At 36.6% G+C, this 17,848-nt stretch overlaps 1 protein-coding gene across 1 annotated transcript in view; it reads right to left on the bottom strand.

Annotated features, from left to right (window-relative positions):
* Positions 1-17,848, bottom strand: part of RYR2 (ryanodine receptor 2) — a 456,789-nt gene that overhangs the window by 174,783 nt on the left and 264,158 nt on the right. Inside the window, exons 24-26 of the mRNA XM_075706907.1 lie at positions 17,148-17,251; positions 12,741-12,824; positions 9,401-9,560 (exon numbers count right to left, since the gene is read on the bottom strand). Of these exons, the coding sequence (XP_075563022.1) occupies positions 9,401-9,560; positions 12,741-12,824; positions 17,148-17,251 (348 nt within the window). The remainder of the gene's footprint in view (positions 1-9,400; positions 9,561-12,740; positions 12,825-17,147; positions 17,252-17,848) is intronic.

Raw genomic sequence — 17,848 nt, 5'->3', positions numbered from 1 at the left:
ACTGGTAAGGTTTAATCTTTGTATCTTCGGTTTATTAGCACAACATTCATTAGGTTTTCCACTAGTGCAAAATTTCTTATTTAAAAGTGGTGTTTAACTGGATTATTTATATGACTAACATAATTTTTAGTGAATAATAGAATAGTTTTCTTGTCTACATTTTGTTCTCACATCCTGTCAGCGTTTGTTGGCAGTGAGAGAAACCACACAAAGAACTCTTCTTGTTCTTCCTAATATTTATTTAAATAAATAAATAAATAACTCCATAAAGACTGGACATATAAAAAAAAATACTTGTCATTTCTTCTCTTGGGTACAAATACCAAAGATACTGAGAGGCTTTTATGATTGGTCAGACTTATTAAGAAGTGCAAAAATAGTGCCTATTATTTCAGAAAACAGTGCCTACAGTGTAAGTTACCTTACTTCTTTTATAGCACTACAGTTTTACTTTTAAGAATGTATGTGGTTTTCATTCTACCTTTGCAGGCAGAAAAGAAAAGGCACACCCATTCTGACAAATACTTGCAGGCATCTTTTGTTGTCCTATAAATGCTTAGAGAGAAGGCTAACTGCCTTCTGCCTTATGGTGAGTAAATATTAAAGTGCAGTTATTAACCAGTGCTTGATGAAATCTGGTCCCACCAGTGAACCTTCTAGGAGAAGAAATATTACAGGACAAGCATTACCTATATGCTAAAGGGGCTAACAGAAAGATAATGAAAATGCATTGCTGGGGACAGAAATTACTACACCGTATCAGCTCTAGTTATATTCAGTGCGAAGGACAGTGACAGGGCCAACACAAGGACATTTGACGGGAACTGCTCAAGGGTAGGAAGCCTCTACAGAGGGATCTGGACAGGCTGGATCCATGGGCCAAGGCCAATTGTATGAGGTTTAACAAGGCCAAGTGCCGGGTCCTGCACTTCAGTCACAACAACCCCATGCAACGCTACAGGCTTGGGGAAGAGTGGCTGGAAAGCTGCCTGGTGGAAAAGGACCTGGGGGTGCTGGTAGACAGCCGGCTGAACATGAGCCAAGCAGTTTGCCCAGGTGGCCAAGAAGGCCGAGAGCATCCTGGCTTGTATCAAGAATAGCGTGGCCAGCAGGAGCAGGGACATGATCGCCTCCCTGTACTCAGCACTGGTGAGGCAGCCCCTGGAATACTGTGTCCAGTTTTGGGCCCCTCACTGGAAGAAGGACATTGAGGTGCTGGAGTGTGTCCAAAGAAGGGCAAAGCTGGTGAAGGGTCTAGAGCACAAGCAGCTGAGGGAACTGGGATTGTTTAGTCTGGAGAAAAGGAGGCTGAGGGGAGAACTTACTGCTCTCTACAACTACCCGAAAGGAGGTTGTAGAGAGTTGGGGGTCGGTCTCTTCTGCCAAGTAACAAGTGCTAGGACAAGAGGAAATGGCCTCAAGTTGCACCAGGGGAGGTTTAGATTGGATATTAGGAAAAATTTCTTCATGGAAAGGGTTGTCAAGCATCGGAAGAGGCTGTCCAGGGAAGCGGTTGAGTCTCCAACCCTGGAGGTATTTAAAAGACATGTAGATGTGATGCTTAGGGACATGGTTTAGTGGTGGACGTGGCAGTGCTAGGTTAGTGGTTGGACGTGATGATCTTAAAGGTCTTTTCCAACCTAAACAATTCTATAACTCTATGACTACTTTCCATATTTATTCCAAACACTTAAGTTTACATCCCCTTTTTTCCAATATTTAATTTGGTAGATGCGGAAAAGGGCTGCTTCCAGAACAGAATGGACCAAACAAATGTTGAAATAAATGTTATAAGGAATTATTATTTGATATAAAAATATTCACATTAACATCAGAGATTAAATACCATGGGTTTAATTATTTGTCTTGGAAAAGACATAGAAATAGTTTGCTCTGAAACACTCTATATCCAAAAGATATCATGAAGTCTTTAAAAATACGAATTAGAAGTTTGGAATAACAATTATGCAACTTCTTATCCATGATGTACAGTTAGACTAATGCACTGGTAATTGCCATAGCAACCATTAACACACATTAACATACTGGCAATTAGCTGATAACAATGTATGATAATGAAATATAGTATAAGTGGTTTTAAAAATGTCTAAGCACAAAATTGAAGTGAGCAAAAAAAAGCATAAAGAAATCATAAGTATTAAACTTGATTTTACAGATTTTTTTTTTCTTGCGTCTAATTTTATTTAATATTGTGACCTCTTTCACCCATTCAAGACTTTGGCTACTTCTTTAAATATGAATATGAAGGGATTTTTCCTTTAATAATTTTGTTCTTTTTTTTTTCCTATGGTATGTCTATCTAAATTTTTAATGTTTTACTTATTGCTGAATTCAGAACTGCTATTATTATACTCGTCATAAGTTTTTGTACTAATGATCTTCTGCACCTCTGTGGTTTAAGTGTAGTTAATCAAGAGAACGATCCTGTACAGTGACTGAGCTTTGCACAGTCACAATCAAGTCAAAAAGAAAATTGTGTGGTCGTTTTTATTGAGTACATTTGCAATTTGTACACAGACAATTCTTCCTATTCACTATGGTAAACTTATTGTTTTATACTGTAGACTGTTAAAAGAAGGAAAACTCAACCTAAGTTTTTAATTTTTTGCCAGAATTTTCCAGGTTTGACAGTCTAATGCTTCATCAGAAGACTGTGTTTTGTATAGAGTTTGCCTGGCAACTACTTGTTCACCTAGTCCTTTGAAAGAAAAAGAAAAGCAGATCTCCTCCAGAAGACAAAAACCCCAAAACTTAAGCTTGTTGACAAGATTCTGTTTCAGATCGTTTGAGCTGGGTAGCAGACGTGAAATTTATATAATTCTTTGGGTTTTGAAATCAGAACCTATCGTACCACAGAAAAAAAAAAAAGCCTATATATTTTATTACAGAACTTTGTCTTCCTTTAATGTAACACAAACATTACATTAGTCATTTAGAACTTAATTTGGAGTTACTTAAGTAAAAGAAAGCATTGCAACCATGAAAAGTTGGAATGCTTGGCAGAACATGCCCTGACTATAAATGGAAGGAAGTAATGATAAATAATGTTAAACTTGACTGATGTAACACTGACCTTAAAAAGTCAGTATTACTTTATAGAGTGTACACTACAGATTTTGCTATATACAGCAAATGATAGACAAAGAATTATTTGAATCAGCACACATAGTTATTTGTAGACTATGAATGGATTTGAAATAGGCAATAATTGGTCAACAATGGCACTAACTGAATATAGCTCTTAAAAGTAACAGAAGAGAACTACCAAAAAAATACCTGAACACACACCCCCCAACAAATATCAACAAGCCTTTTAAAATTTCCATTACAGGTAATGAACCCTGCTGCAAAATAGTTCACAGAGGAAACACACTGGGACCTGAGAGGTGCAGAACTGCATTCATTCTTTCAGTGAGTATGTGATACGTAGGTAACTGATCTAGCACACTGGACCTAGCAACTGGTCTTGCAACTTGCATAGGCAGATGTCATGTAAGAGTAAGAACGAAACAAGAGGAGTGTCCGTACTGTCTACAGCAGCAAGGAAAACCATAGTCAAATTCTATAAGCAGCCCTAAAAGATAAAGCTATTAAGAGATCGCGTGTGTAATAAAGTTGTACTCTTCAGAAGTTATTCAGTAACAAAAAAGAAAGCCTCATATAAAGCTCTAAAAGAGATCTGAAATGATAAAGAATAATATAGTTTTCAGAGCTATAAATGTGATACCGCAAACCTGTGCACTCCTGGGCCTTCCCAAAGCTCTGAGAAGTTCAGGAACAGCACAGATCACTAGACTAAAAGGAACAAAAAGACACCAGAAACATACATAAATAAGTGCCTATCAAAAAAAGTCAGGAAAAGACTGAAAAATGAAAACACAGACTAGAAAGAATACAGGAAAGACATTATAATAATTTAATGGGATCATAAGTTTTGTGATTTAAAGTGTTAGAGGTGTACAGATACATATTCTGTGTGGTACTGAAATGATTTTGTTCTCATAACCAAGGCTGTTAAATGACACAAAGCAAATATATTTCAGCACATACTCAGTGAGACAGATGTGCTGCTGTTTTCCTAGCTTCATTTGCACCATTAGAAAACACTCCTTCCACAGCTGTGAATTGATTCTGCTTGCTGCCATGTCTGTGGATCTTGCACTTCCACAAAGACTTCTGAGCAACCGCCACAACAAATGCTACTGCTGAGCTTGCCAGCAATGCTGTCAGCAACCCAGCTCAGTGAGCCACTGTGTGAGGGTGCAGCGTATGTACCGTGAACAGGATCATTTACCTGCACCATACATTTCGTATCTTGTTATCCAGAGGTCTAGCTTTTCTGCATTTACCATGGCAGCTCATGTTTAACCGTAAACCATCAAAAATTATTTCATAGGGGAAAAAGGAAAAATATAATTCTAAATTGATATTTACTAAGTCAGCCATTTCAAGATTCCAGAGTCATCAGAACTGGAAAGCACAATGAAGTCCTCACAAAGCCATATCCTTGGCAACTTTAACAAATACCCAAATACCCAAAGTGCAAGCTGTGTTCCTAACCTGGCATACTAGCAGCTGAGTTATGTCCTTCAAAGTATGTGTACCCTTAGAAATATGTGTACAGCTTCTACTATCTTCACTGAGGACTACCATACCCATGCAGAATGTCTGGCAAAATGTGCCCTGACTATAAACAGAAGGAACAAATATATCAGTATAAATAATATAAAATGTGAAAGTGAGGTAACTCCTTTCTTTACAAGGAAAAGATGCCTTTTTATATATATTTAATGACAAAATAAACTTTCAACTTGTGGTTTTTCCCATACGTCCATATTTCCTCAGTCTGAATTTCCAAACAGTGCCTCTCTTGCATTGCAGCACTAGGCAGTCTGAGAAGACGAATTCCTGATCGAATAGTGATTTCATATGCTTTCTACAAAAATCTGAAAAACAGTAAGATCCTGACTTAAAAAGACCAAACTGTCTTGCATTTTGGGCCAAAGAGAAATCAGACTTGATAATTGCTTCATAGTTCTGACTAATTATCCTAGGACAGGAAGTGCAGAGCATCTTTTTTAAGATGTTCTTCACACAGTGGGAAGAACTTTTTAGGTTACTGATTTTTATAACCAATGGTTAAACCTGTGGCGTTTTAAAATATTTTTTTCTCAATATAAATGAGGTTTCTGATTGTTAGGTTCTTTAGCCACAACATACAATACAACATGAAGAAAAAGCAAGACACCCTTTGTCTAAGCTATCTGCAGATGTGATAATGCATATAAGCAAAATATAAAAGTCAGAATCTTTGGCTGTGACCCCCACAATCAGTGGGGAGACCTAGAAGTCATGTATTCAGGAAGGGGGAGGGGGTGGTTAATGTACTTGAAATTATTTTCATTTGCTTTGTGATCTCTAAGCTTGACTCTTTTCTCTCCCTCTCTGTCTTTTCCTTACTTATAGAAAAGTTGGGATTCTCCTGTACATCACAGTTTTATGAACGTCAACCAATATTGTAAGTTCATGGATAAACTTCTGTGAGTTCTGAATATTTTCCATTTGGTTGTGAAGATTTAGTCACAAACGCATCCTTTTATACTAGAATGCTATTTTTCAATCAGCTTGTTAAGAAAAATTCCTTAAAAACACCCAAACAATCACCTCAGGTAATTATGATAGGACATAATGTCAAAATCTATGCATGTAAATAAATAAATAAATAAATGCCCTCTCTCACAGCACAAATGTGATTATTTTAATTGACTTACACCAAGGCTATATTGCTCCTTTGCCTGGATCTATCTCGTTTATCTGTCTTTGATCATTTACCATTCCTCCAGTTCAGAGAAGACCAACCTGCAGGCAACCATGTTCTCCCTTAAAGGGACACTGTCAAGTATTTTCATACTGATTTTGTGCTTGCTTTTTCACTTACCCTTGTTATTTAATACATTCTTTTGAGCAGAAATACGTATTTTTCCTACCTGTTTTGTTCCTTCTGCTCCTTTCATGGAGCAATAAGCTACTGTGAGTCTGTCCTACTAAAAAATACTTACTTGTTTGTGATCAGTGTCATCACAGCTGTCAGCACAGTTCTGGGAACAGGATTTATTAGTTAACTTGTGCTCCCTCTGCTGGCTGGCTGGTTGGCTCTGCAGCAGCAGAACAAAAATACCGTGTATAGTCATGCATGAAGAGCAGCTATCTCTTGTTAAGAAAAAGTCCTGACAAGCAGTGGTGGATTTAGAAGAAGAAAAAAATCTGGAACGTGGAACGCATTTTTCCCACCAGATTATAACAGGGAAAAAAAAAAATGTTTATACACGAACTACTTGACAGTATCCCTTTAATTTTTTCATGTTATATAATCCCAAAATGATGAAACACTCATGATGGAACAGACCTACTAGATCATCTAATCTGTCCTACAGCCACAGCACAATTGCTGTTTATAACATATTTCCCAGTGATTAGTTCATCTATTTTCAAACATCTGTAAGCTTCTTTCCCTTAGGAAACTATTTCAGAGCTCTGCAAGATCTGTTTATAGTAGTATACAGCATAACATCATGTCACTTTATTACAATACTGTAACATGTCACAGTAATATGATGGGATGACAAAATGTAGCCCATGAAACAAACCCATTGTTGGAGTCAAGCAGAAGCACATAGCAGCGTGCACAAGAGCTAGCGGCTTGCCATGTGATATGTATGTTAGCTAAATGAGAAGCATCTTTGCACTGCACCCAGAAAGGAGCACCTTGCTATTCTGCTCTCTTCTTTTGACTTTTAATGAATGATATTTGTTCTCTGCACATTGTAAGTACTCTTGGAACTCAGTTGTCTGTCTTCACTCCGGAAGAAAATAGACTTAATTTTTTGAAAAGAGAAAAAGAATTGAATTAAGAGGAAATCAACATCAACATCCCAAGCATGGCAGCTTCTACAGGACAAGCTATTGGTGAGAAAGTTTTCAAGGACATATCTACCTGTTTAACCGTACATGAGACTACTGTAATTTGTCTGTCGAGAATAAGAGTAAAGTATACTGCTGATCTTGTTGATCTGTCTCCTGAAGGTCATAAATATTCCTGAGTTCTTGATGATCTTTAACAACCATCCTCTGTTGAAAGCATAACTATGACGCTGTTCACTGCACCATTGCGTTGCATTTTCAACAACTGTGCTCCACTCAACACACAAAAGTCTTCAGTCAGTTTGAATGAATCACACACAACAAAATATTTGGATGTTTAAAGCAGAAGCACCCACGACTGCAAAACCCTGATTAAGTGGCTTTCCGACTCCAAATGTGATCAGCTTCATAGGCACTTAAGCTTTTTGCTTTCAAATTCTCCAGGTTCTTCTTTGCATGCCCATAATTGCCTTTGTCTTGGTAAGGACGAACAGTTCAATACTGATCATATATACCTAAGCCCAGTCAAGATTTAGAGCAGAAGCATTTCTCTAAGTCTCTTTCAGAGCACAACCTGGTAGTCAAAATCAGAGCCTGATTCACACTGGCTGCTTAAAACATCTCATATAACCTAACTAGGAGCCACCATTTTATTTTAAAACTTAGCAAGTCTAAGTGATAGTGATAACCTCTTTATATAACAACCTATCCTTGGCCATCAACATGGATTTAGATACCTAATTCCTATTTGTCCAGTTAGGTATCTTTGAGGATATAGGTGTCAATTTTTAAAACACTCATGGGAAATGGGTAATGCACAGTTCCATAGTTACACGACTAAGGGGTTCAAAACTATACCTCTATCTTTCACAAGTTTTCTCACACCAGACTATAAATTGTAATAAGTAAATGCAGATTTAATTTGCATGTTGAGCTTTGTCATCCAGCGAGCAGGGCTTTTATTAGGAAGGGATGTCTATGGGAGGCCTGAGTTCCAAGGCTGGCCCTCAGGACAGTATTTTAAAAGTCCATAGATAAAATACAGACAGCTGCTCAACAAGTAGATCACAGAGTCCTCCTGTCTCTTCACACTTCTCATTATTAATATTCTACCAGAAATGTTAACAGTACTTCAAAGGGCCACCTTCTCTTACTCAAAGATGCAGTATTAGGGGAAAATTTAATCCTGTTCTAAGCAGGGGAGTTGCACCAACAGTGAATTATCTTCAGTGTCTACCTAATAGGGGCTATTACATACACTCCAGTCTGCAAACACAAGAAAAGTTTACAAAGTACCAAAATGAGAGCTTTATAGTAAGATACTATAATGGACAATGCTGAAATGCTATGCGGCATATATTTTATCACTTAAATGTATTTTGTCAGTATGTGATGAGGTGATTAAGTGCCTAACTTAATATATATAAAAACAGATTTTTTTTTTTTTAATACAAAAGCTTTGCAAATATAATGAATTTTGGTCTTGTAGAAAAACAAAATTTGAAATGTGCTGAACTGAAATGTATAATTTGAATTTTTGTCAAAAACAGAAACAGTGTTTGTAGGCAGGAAAGAGTGTGTACCTACAAACCAGCTGTTTCTCATATTTGCAAAAATAATGCTCAGCGCAAACCCATGAAAACTCATTTTTTTTCACAGGGGGTGAATTTTCCTAAAATTTCACTGTGATATGCTACCATACATTTATTAACAGATGCGAAGACACCTTTCTCTATATAAAATTCACAAATAATCACAAAAAGAATAGAAAATATGACTCCTAAGGGAAAATTGACATAGTAGCTGTCTTGAAAAATAACAGATCAGGCTGACTGTATACCCGACTGACTTTTTTTTAAAAGAAAACAGAGACCCTGAGTTTTGCTGTTAACAATCCACCATGCTTAATTTTTACTCCCCTCCCTTGTAAAACATTGTGATACCTACCACGTAGCATTCCTATTCACTGAAACAAAACCACTGAAGTAGGACTGGAACTTAGAGACTGACTTAACTATTCTCAGTTGAACATGGCCTCTGCCAGAAATACAACAATTAGTGATTACTAGAAGTTTACATTCTGATTTTCCTGGATAAACAAAATTATTGAATTCCCAGGACTGCAAACATTTAAATGATTCCCCTACTGAAAGTCAATGTTTACATTTCCTAAAATACTAGAGCATATTAGCTTCCTGCATGCAATTTTCTCACCCTGAGATCTAGATAGCACACTAGAATACACCATCAATTTTTTAATACTGCTTGTAAAAGAAGAGTCTCGTACTGCTAGAATATTTAGCAGGATTGCTTTAATTATGTATTTTTGCTTTATTTGACTGACAGACTTGCAGTCATTAGCTGCTTCTTCCTGCTTTTGTATCCCCATTATTCCCATTTAACTGTGAAATATCTCAATAGATAAATGCTTTTTCAAGTGACTGAAGTTAGCACTTACCTGCTGGATACCATATGTCCAGCCTTGCCTTATACGGTCCCTTGCCCACACATTGTGAGCATTCTCTGCTAGTTTATCCACCATAGCTTCTTGAGAGGGGGTCAGTTTGATAAAACTCAGATCCATGGGAGCAGGCTTATATCCACTCAACAACTGGTAGCTGTCAAAACACACACAACTTGCAGTTACTTTTTAGTAAGAAAAAAATAATGGAAACCTCAAAGGAACAAAGTGACATGTATGCAATATACCTATATAAAGAATCTGTCTTTGAACATAAAGAATAATAACGCACTGACATTTGATTTTGTTTCAAGCTAATTGCAACTTGATGGGATGAAGTAGCTGATAATGAAAGCTACCCAAAATGGTCTTAACTAAAAATGTTTTTGAAGTATTTCAGTACTTTCACGTATTTAAAGTAGTAGATTAAGATGTTGCTTATCTAAATACTTATATGAACACTATTATTGTTACCTCTGAGCACTTCACAATACTTATTAAATTCTACCTACCTCCAACTGAAGCAAGAAAATACATTCTTCCTATTACATACAGGGACGTGAGAGACAGAGCAGATGAAATGGCTTACTCAAGGTCACATATGAAGTCCATCTAATAAAAGTTTGTCTATATAATACTTCATACCTTAACTATCCTTCAAATCATAGGAGCAAATGTTTAAAATTTAAGCATGACTTCAGAACAGAGAGACAGCTTCCTATTTTTAGTGCTCCTAAGAACGAAGTGTTGTTTACTTTTATGAAGTTGTTCCCATCAAATTAATTATAGTCACCTCCCACTTTACTTATGACCAAACCTTCTTCAATAAAGGACATAATGCATATGGTGATGGATGCAGCACATCAGGACTTACTAAATCTACAGCCAAAACCTACAACACTATGCGGCATCACCATGGTGGTGGATGTTGGTTCCCTTACCTCAGCTGATGAGGGAACGTGCAGGGGAAGGGGAGAAGGAAGAGCAAAGCAGGGGGCAGACAGACAGGGGCTGTACTGGGTGTCTATGCCCAGGTGCTGGGGGGAGCTGCGGGGCGGCCTCTGTGAGGAGAGGCTGGGGCTGCCCCATGCGGGACACAGCCGGCTCCAAAAGGGACCCGCCACAGGGCACAGCTGAGCCCCTCAGCCACGCTGGGGAAAACATTTTTAAGAAAGGGCAAAACACTGCACAGGCAGAGGAATGAGGAAAAAAGTGTGAAAAACAGCCTTGCAGAAACCAAGGCCAGAGAAGGGGGGAGTGTGCAGAGGCGCTCCAGATGCCAGAGCTGGTGCTTCCCTGCGGCCCCAGGAGAGACCAGGCTGGAGCTGGTGGACATGCCCTGAATATCCCGAGTACTTCTCCTCAAGCATACTGACAAAAAAAAAAAAAAGAGCTATTTTGGTCATAACGAAAGGGGTCTGTGGAAAATAAACATCATTCTCTCATTGAAATTATATGTGCTGGGGTGTTTAAAGAATGGCTAGTTTAAATAATTGTCTAATTATTTTCTAAATAACTTTGGCATTTTCTTGTATTTATTTTCTTTATTTGGACTGACAAAGAGAAATCCAGAAAAAGAAACAGTATTTATCCCAATTTATATTCTAAAATATTCAAATACTTTACAAATCTTAATTAATTCTCTTCTGTGATAACTATTCTAAAACCCATTTAAACAAATTATTGGTTGAAAACAATAATTGAAAACAAGCAGTTTTTAAGGGAGATTATCGTTTATAAACTTGAGGTTGGACCATCTTCCAAAATTGCCACATAAAAAAAAAAAGTTTGTCCGAAAACAGCAATTCAAGAATGTCAATCCAAAACCAACCATTCATATAGTTACCAATTGGCAAATTTCCATTCTAGAATTAAGGAAGCAGTTGTCAGTTGTGCTGCTAACCTCCCGTGCGCTAGCTAACTGCCCTCACACTTACATCTCCTCAGGTAGCTGTGAAGTAGCTTCAGCGAGATGAGGAGAACCAGTCAGTAATGGAAATAGTGAATGATACAGAATTAACATGTTTGTCAGGCTGGCGTTCTTTCCTGTCATGCTCCCCTGCACAAGTGCTACGATAGCCACAGCTGTTTTGATATAAGAGCAGGGTCAGAGAAGCAGGGGTCTCAAAGGTTGCTCATGATTTGTCATAGAGGATGTGTATACCTTATTTCGGGATGCAGATGAATACTCGTCAAGGATAAGTATCAATGGATACTAAGGAAAATAACAAAAGCATGTTGCGTGTGCAAATTCATGCTGGAGAATTGTCTTTAGTTGCAGACTGATATTACTAGTTGAAACAGGTAGCTAAAATCCCAGCTCATGCTCAGTCGTCTGCTCTTCGGTGTCTTACTGGTCTTATCTTGCTCTCTGCTGGCCTTATACTAACAGATTTTTTTATGAAGTAGGTAAAGTAATATGGAATAATTTTCAAGCTGAAAATTTAACTGTTTCAACAGCACATTATCACTACCATATTGATCTGCCACTGATTTATAACAAGCATTATGGAATTTTTATTTGTGCTACCACCTAAAGTTATGGAAAAAGCAGTAGATATGTTTTCAAGTGATCTTAGTCCATACTCTGCTCTCTTGATTAAAGATTTTCACCAGTCTACATGAGTTGCTTTAGAAGAGAAAATTAAACATATTGAATTTTTTTAAAAAAACTTTTTTCTTTTCATTCTGACAATTCTTTTTTCCTTTCCCATTTCATGTAGACTTTTTTTAAACCCATAGAAACACTAAGTATTTAGAATTTATTAAAATAAAGACTTTGAATATTTCAGGGAGGTATTTTAAAATAAAACGTTACTGAAGGATGCTTTATTCAAAAACCTAAAGTTATACCAGGAAAAAACTTCTGATAGAAAGAAAAATTCCATCAGCAAAAGTTGTGTTTGCAGTACACTTCAGGTAGTTGTTCAAAATGGTCCGAAAAAAGCTCTTCTGTGGAGTGATGCTGCATTAGAAAAGGTAAAATTCTGGCACAACTGTCAGTTAAAAATGTGATTTTCCCCAATTGTAACCAGTGTGGCTGTGACACCAAAATTCTGTAGGACTGACATAAATAGAAGCTTATACTTAGCATTTTACAATCTTCATTGTTACAACAGGATGGCAGAAATGATAAAGCAAAGGGTTAAGACGACAGACAAGAATATACAAAACAAGGCTGAAAAATTTATTAGAAAGTAGAGCAGATGAGGTAATTACATTCAAATGATGTCTGTTGCTTTTGGTTTTCATAATAGCATAAAGCTTTTGTGTCAGGTAGATATGACAACTTCACTCACACTGCCTCACAAAAAGATGCATCTGAATTTCAACTTACTTCTTTGGCAGTTTCATTTTTTTTACTTTTTCTTCAGCATGTTCATCAGCAATTCCAACATGGCAGCCTAATGCCAGCAGGGTTCTAGGACACAGAAATCAGAAATAAATTACTTCCAATGTTTCTATATTCAGAGTTGCTGCTGGGTATATAAATGGCACTGTACAACAAATGAGACCTATGGGAATGACAACGATATAATATGGAAAGATCAACACCAGCCTTTTTGTATATGTAATAAGCTTTCTGCTAGTGTTAAGAAAATGCCACAAGATGTTCCTAAAAATTTTAGTAAAAATATGAGCGGCCTACTTCAAAACAGAACTATCATACAGCCTATTTCATCTATATGAGGCATCAGCTGAAAGATTCCCTGCCCTTGAAATATATATTTCTTCTTTATATACTTATTCATACTGCTTATATACTCATTTATACCGCTTTATATCAAAATCTTTTAATGTTATGTTATTTACTTCAAAGCTGATGAGAGGAGAAAAGGCAGGAAATGTCACTTGTTACCCTTAGAATGTGTTGTCTTTACAAAGAGAGGCTGTTCTTCAGAGATTTTAATTGGATCTGGATTTTGTTAGGACATGCTACTGAAGAGAGGACTGACAGCAGAATGCATGATAAGCATTAGGCCAAAACCACCATCTTAATGCTCAGTATGGATGTTGCACATTAATCCACTTCAGAGAAAAGGATTCAAGCTAGACAGGGTGTGTCGTGTACCACAGGGCTTCTACCACAGAGCCACTGACCGAGGCAGCCCATTCTGGCCCGACTCTGCAAGATGCAGCTCATTTCAGAAAACAATAACCTTACAGCAGGGCTGACGGTCTTTATCGAGTTTCTGATTACTTCAGACCTCTTTCTGTCCTTACAGTCACACTATCCAGCAGTACAAATCTTAAAGTCTCATTCATCTCTGGGATTTGATCTGTAACTCATCAGTTATTTGTTCTGTCACTTAGGTTCACTACTGGGTTTATCAAGTCTTAGTTTCTTTCGCCTAAGTGCGTTACTAAAATATTGACATTGAAATGAAAAGAAATCCTGGACAAAAGGCAGAGACCGCTTTGGAGTCAGATCAGAAGTTTCTCAAAATCTGAGGGTGACAGCCATATCTTTGATTGAAACTGATTATGCAGAAGAAATCACAAGTTTTGGACTCCATTCCCAATTCTCCCAATGTGGAAGAAAGCTGGGAAAAAAGGTTTCTATTTGTTCTTGTCTCTAGTCAAAACAATATTTTCTAGTCTTGCTTTAACTATATTTATTGCTCTTGAACTGACTGGGGAAAAAAAGAGCATAAATATTGCTCTAGCACTATTTCTCTTGGCAGATGAGTCATATGTTTCAAGGAGATTCTTACAGCATATTTTTAGTGCTAGCTACATGAAGTAAATCCTACTGCTATGGTCTGTGAATCCCAATTTAAAATTAGACGGTAAAATCAGATATGAGGATATCAACACATAGTGGCCACCTCCTGAAAAACACACTATCTGCTAAGAATACTCCATGCAGCTAAATTTCAACCGGCATAAATCGTACCTGATTCCTATGCAGCTACTACCAGTATAAGTAAGAGAACATATCGAACAGTGGAAAGCAGTACAGAGGAGCTAACCCCTGCTAACCCTAGTTTTATTGTAATAAAAACCAGGAATTTGAACCCTACGTTATCTCCACCCAGATGCAGTAAATTCAAATCAGAGAGTCACAGCAGGATAAAAAGGCAACTGGGGACCAAGAGTTAGATTTTAATTATGCTTCCATTTACTTTTCAGGCACGCTCATCCATACTGATAAAACCTGAAAGACACCTAAAGAACTTCAAAGCTAAACAAGAAAACTAGCAATGGCTGAATGCAGCCATCAGCATAATGTTGATACATGCAATTATCACACACAACTGAGTAAACACATAGAAACAGGAAAGTCAGTGACAAAATAGTAAGCATCAAAAAAACCCCCAACCAACACAAGATCAAACTACAAAATATATATAAGAATGTGCAGCAACAGTATGAGCAAGCATATTTTAATCCCATGACATTTTCAGAGGTAACTCATTCCTGAATCTTGACATTTCATATAGTATATCATTTTTATAGTTCATAAAAGTATTCAGTCATACTGAAAAATATACAGAGTTCTCAATATACTGAAAAGAAATGTTGTGTCAGGTAATATGACTCAGAACTTCCTTGCTTTCTGCCTCTCTCATCTAGTAGAGCTGGCAGCAAAACTGGCAAACTAACAAAAAACCCAATTACAGTGAGAGTTATTCTTGATGTCTTGCAACTACTTCAAGTATGCAGTAGGCAGTTTGATGCAATTTGTAAAGAATATAGCATAGAGCTGACTAGAGGAAGTTTTAAAAGAACATTTTCTTTCCCTTTTCCCCATTCGCCCCCATTGAGGTTGACTTCTAGTAGACTAGAAACATCTAGTAAAGAACTAGTCAAAGTAGCTTACAATTCAAGTCATCACAGAACGGATCATCTAGAATGGATTAGTGCACTAATTTTTCCACCTTTGCAAGTTTGCAGAAATGACCTGAGCGAGACACTCCTATTCTAATCCCTGAACAACAGATAGCTATGTGATAAATACACCATGATATTGCAAAATTAGAACTGTATACTTCAGAAAACAAGGACTAATACAAGAATGAAATGAACACTGAGCTCAGTAAGCATACAAATTTTGAAATCCATATAAAGGCTGAATGCTTTATGTTTTGTATACTATCCATTTAATGAAAAGACTCTCTCTAGAGTAAGCAATAAAATTACTAAAATAAAAGTAATCCATAATTTACATGGTTATAAAACCACATTATTTTTTGTTTTGTCAGGGTTAGATTTAGAAAAGCATTGGGTCCTGAGCCAGTAATTGTGTAAGGGCTACTAAAATTTGTTTAATATTTAGTGGAACATAGGAGTGTGCATTTAATTCTGAAAGCTGATTTTTATGATGCCTGAGTCATATTATATAGATTATTCTAGCAAAAGATCCAACTGTAGGGAAAGTTAATGACATCATCTTTTGTAGTTTCATAAAATGGAAAGGAAGAAGCTATTCTGGATTCTTAGCACATTGTTATGTTGACAGGGGTCTCAAAAGCTTTCCTTGAAATTCTAATATCTAGCTGAAGACAAATATGAACTTATTTTCTTGCCTCCAATGGACTTCCATTTATCTCTGAATGCTTCATCTCTAAATAATGCCAAAATATCCCTGCAGAAATTCTTTAACACTTAGGGTCATAAATATGTTTTTTGTTGAGTAATTTACTTGCTGTGGGAATGGTGGATCAGTAAATAGTGGAGAGAAGTGGACCAGAAAAGGAGACTACGAGAAATTCTAAGAGTAGACTACATAGCTTTCTACTATGAGGACATAAAGTCCTTACATTATGAGTGTAAACATTATATTGCACTATCAGTTTACGTGGCAATTTTTTTAATAATAAAGCTCAAATATTCCCAGAAAAGTAATATCACATGCAGATAGTCATCCTTTGTTAATGTTCTGAACAGGAAAAAGCAACTGTATTTTAACAAGGGGAAAAAAAAAAGAATAGATTTCAATGGATTGCAAATATGAGTAACCGGAGAATCACATATACCATTGGGCATTTATCAGTTTGAGAAATATTCTAACGTTGGCTACATGCAATGCTACATATAGAAGAAATTACTTACACAAATAGATTGTCAATGCATTCGCAGCAAAGTAAGAACTCACACATGCTTGATTGACAAAGCTGAGACGAGGAATTGTATCTTTGTGAGCCAGATAACTAGATTACTTGAACAAACCCATTAACATCCCACTGAAATTTTCTAGCATTCCAACTGGAGAGCTTCCACGACATTCACACATCTAACTGTTCATCCACAAAAGGAGGGAATGCCTACTACTCTTTTGTGGCAATATGCACAGCTGACACAGAAATAGCAGCAAGGGGTCCTGAAGCAAAGATCATCATTAGTCACATCCAAAAAATAACTATTGATTATCAAAGTGTGCTTTATTAATAAAAAAAAGTAAGAAGCTAAACTAAATTGAGTTAAACCAAATAAGAAGTGAAGAGTTTTTTTTCAAAGCTTGGACCTATTTCTTTCCTCCAAACTGAAAACTGCCTGAGTTGCCATTTCATAATCAGCATTACCACAGTAATTCTAAAATTCCATAGATACTAAAAAGAAATCTATCAAATCCATTTTCAATGCCAAACACATCATTCATTAATGTATCTCACTCCCTCATTTTCATATTATTATACTCACCTACACATCAAATTGTAATTCACATATCAAATTATAGTTCTGGAAACTGCAACTTCTTAGGAAACTCTCACTATAAGCTTCGAAAGTTCTAGCTACTTACTTCAGTGTTTCAAGTGACATTTGCAAGTTATAATTTCTTTCCTGCTCTGGCAATTTTGAGAACTCCACTAAGCATGGGTGTTGTCTTTTGTTGTCATCTCTAACCTGAAAAGACAGTAAAGAAATAAGTTTAATGCATCTTAAAAACTAGAAGAAATTTAAAAACAGTCCAAAACACTAAGTACTTCAAGCTGATCCTGTCAGAATTACTCAAACTGAACAACACTTCAAAACAGAAAGTATTCTGTATTCTCAGAGCCAGATCATTCTGTTCAAGTAAGGCAGAATTTGCATTTGCAAATAAACTTCAGATTTGCAGATCTCAAGTGGAAGAAATGCTAATTTGTACATTTCATTATACAGATGTTCACAACAAATACGTGAAGTTCAAGAATAGTGCAATCTGTGTTATGTTTTGACATACAGCCATAAAATAACAATTCATCTTCACCACATTTGAAAAATTATGCATCCAGTTTGTATAAATATGTTGACATGAATGGTACTGAAGTCCTTACCCTACAAAAGTAACGATATAAAGGACAAATCTACCCTATCTCTTAATTAAGAAAATGTTTGTTTCTTAACTATGTCCAGTAGTATACAAGCAGAACGCAACTGTTCAGCATGCACAAATGATTGGAACGTTAATTTACTGTCACTGTTGTGCCAGCAGAGTCATGAAGACTATAATTTACAAAA

The sequence above is a fragment of the Pelecanus crispus genome, chromosome 3, assembly GCF_030463565.1.
Source record: "Pelecanus crispus isolate bPelCri1 chromosome 3, bPelCri1.pri, whole genome shotgun sequence".
Classification (NCBI taxonomy): domain Eukaryota; kingdom Metazoa; phylum Chordata; class Aves; order Pelecaniformes; family Pelecanidae; genus Pelecanus; species Pelecanus crispus.
This window is presented reverse-complemented; position numbering and strand designations above follow the sequence as displayed.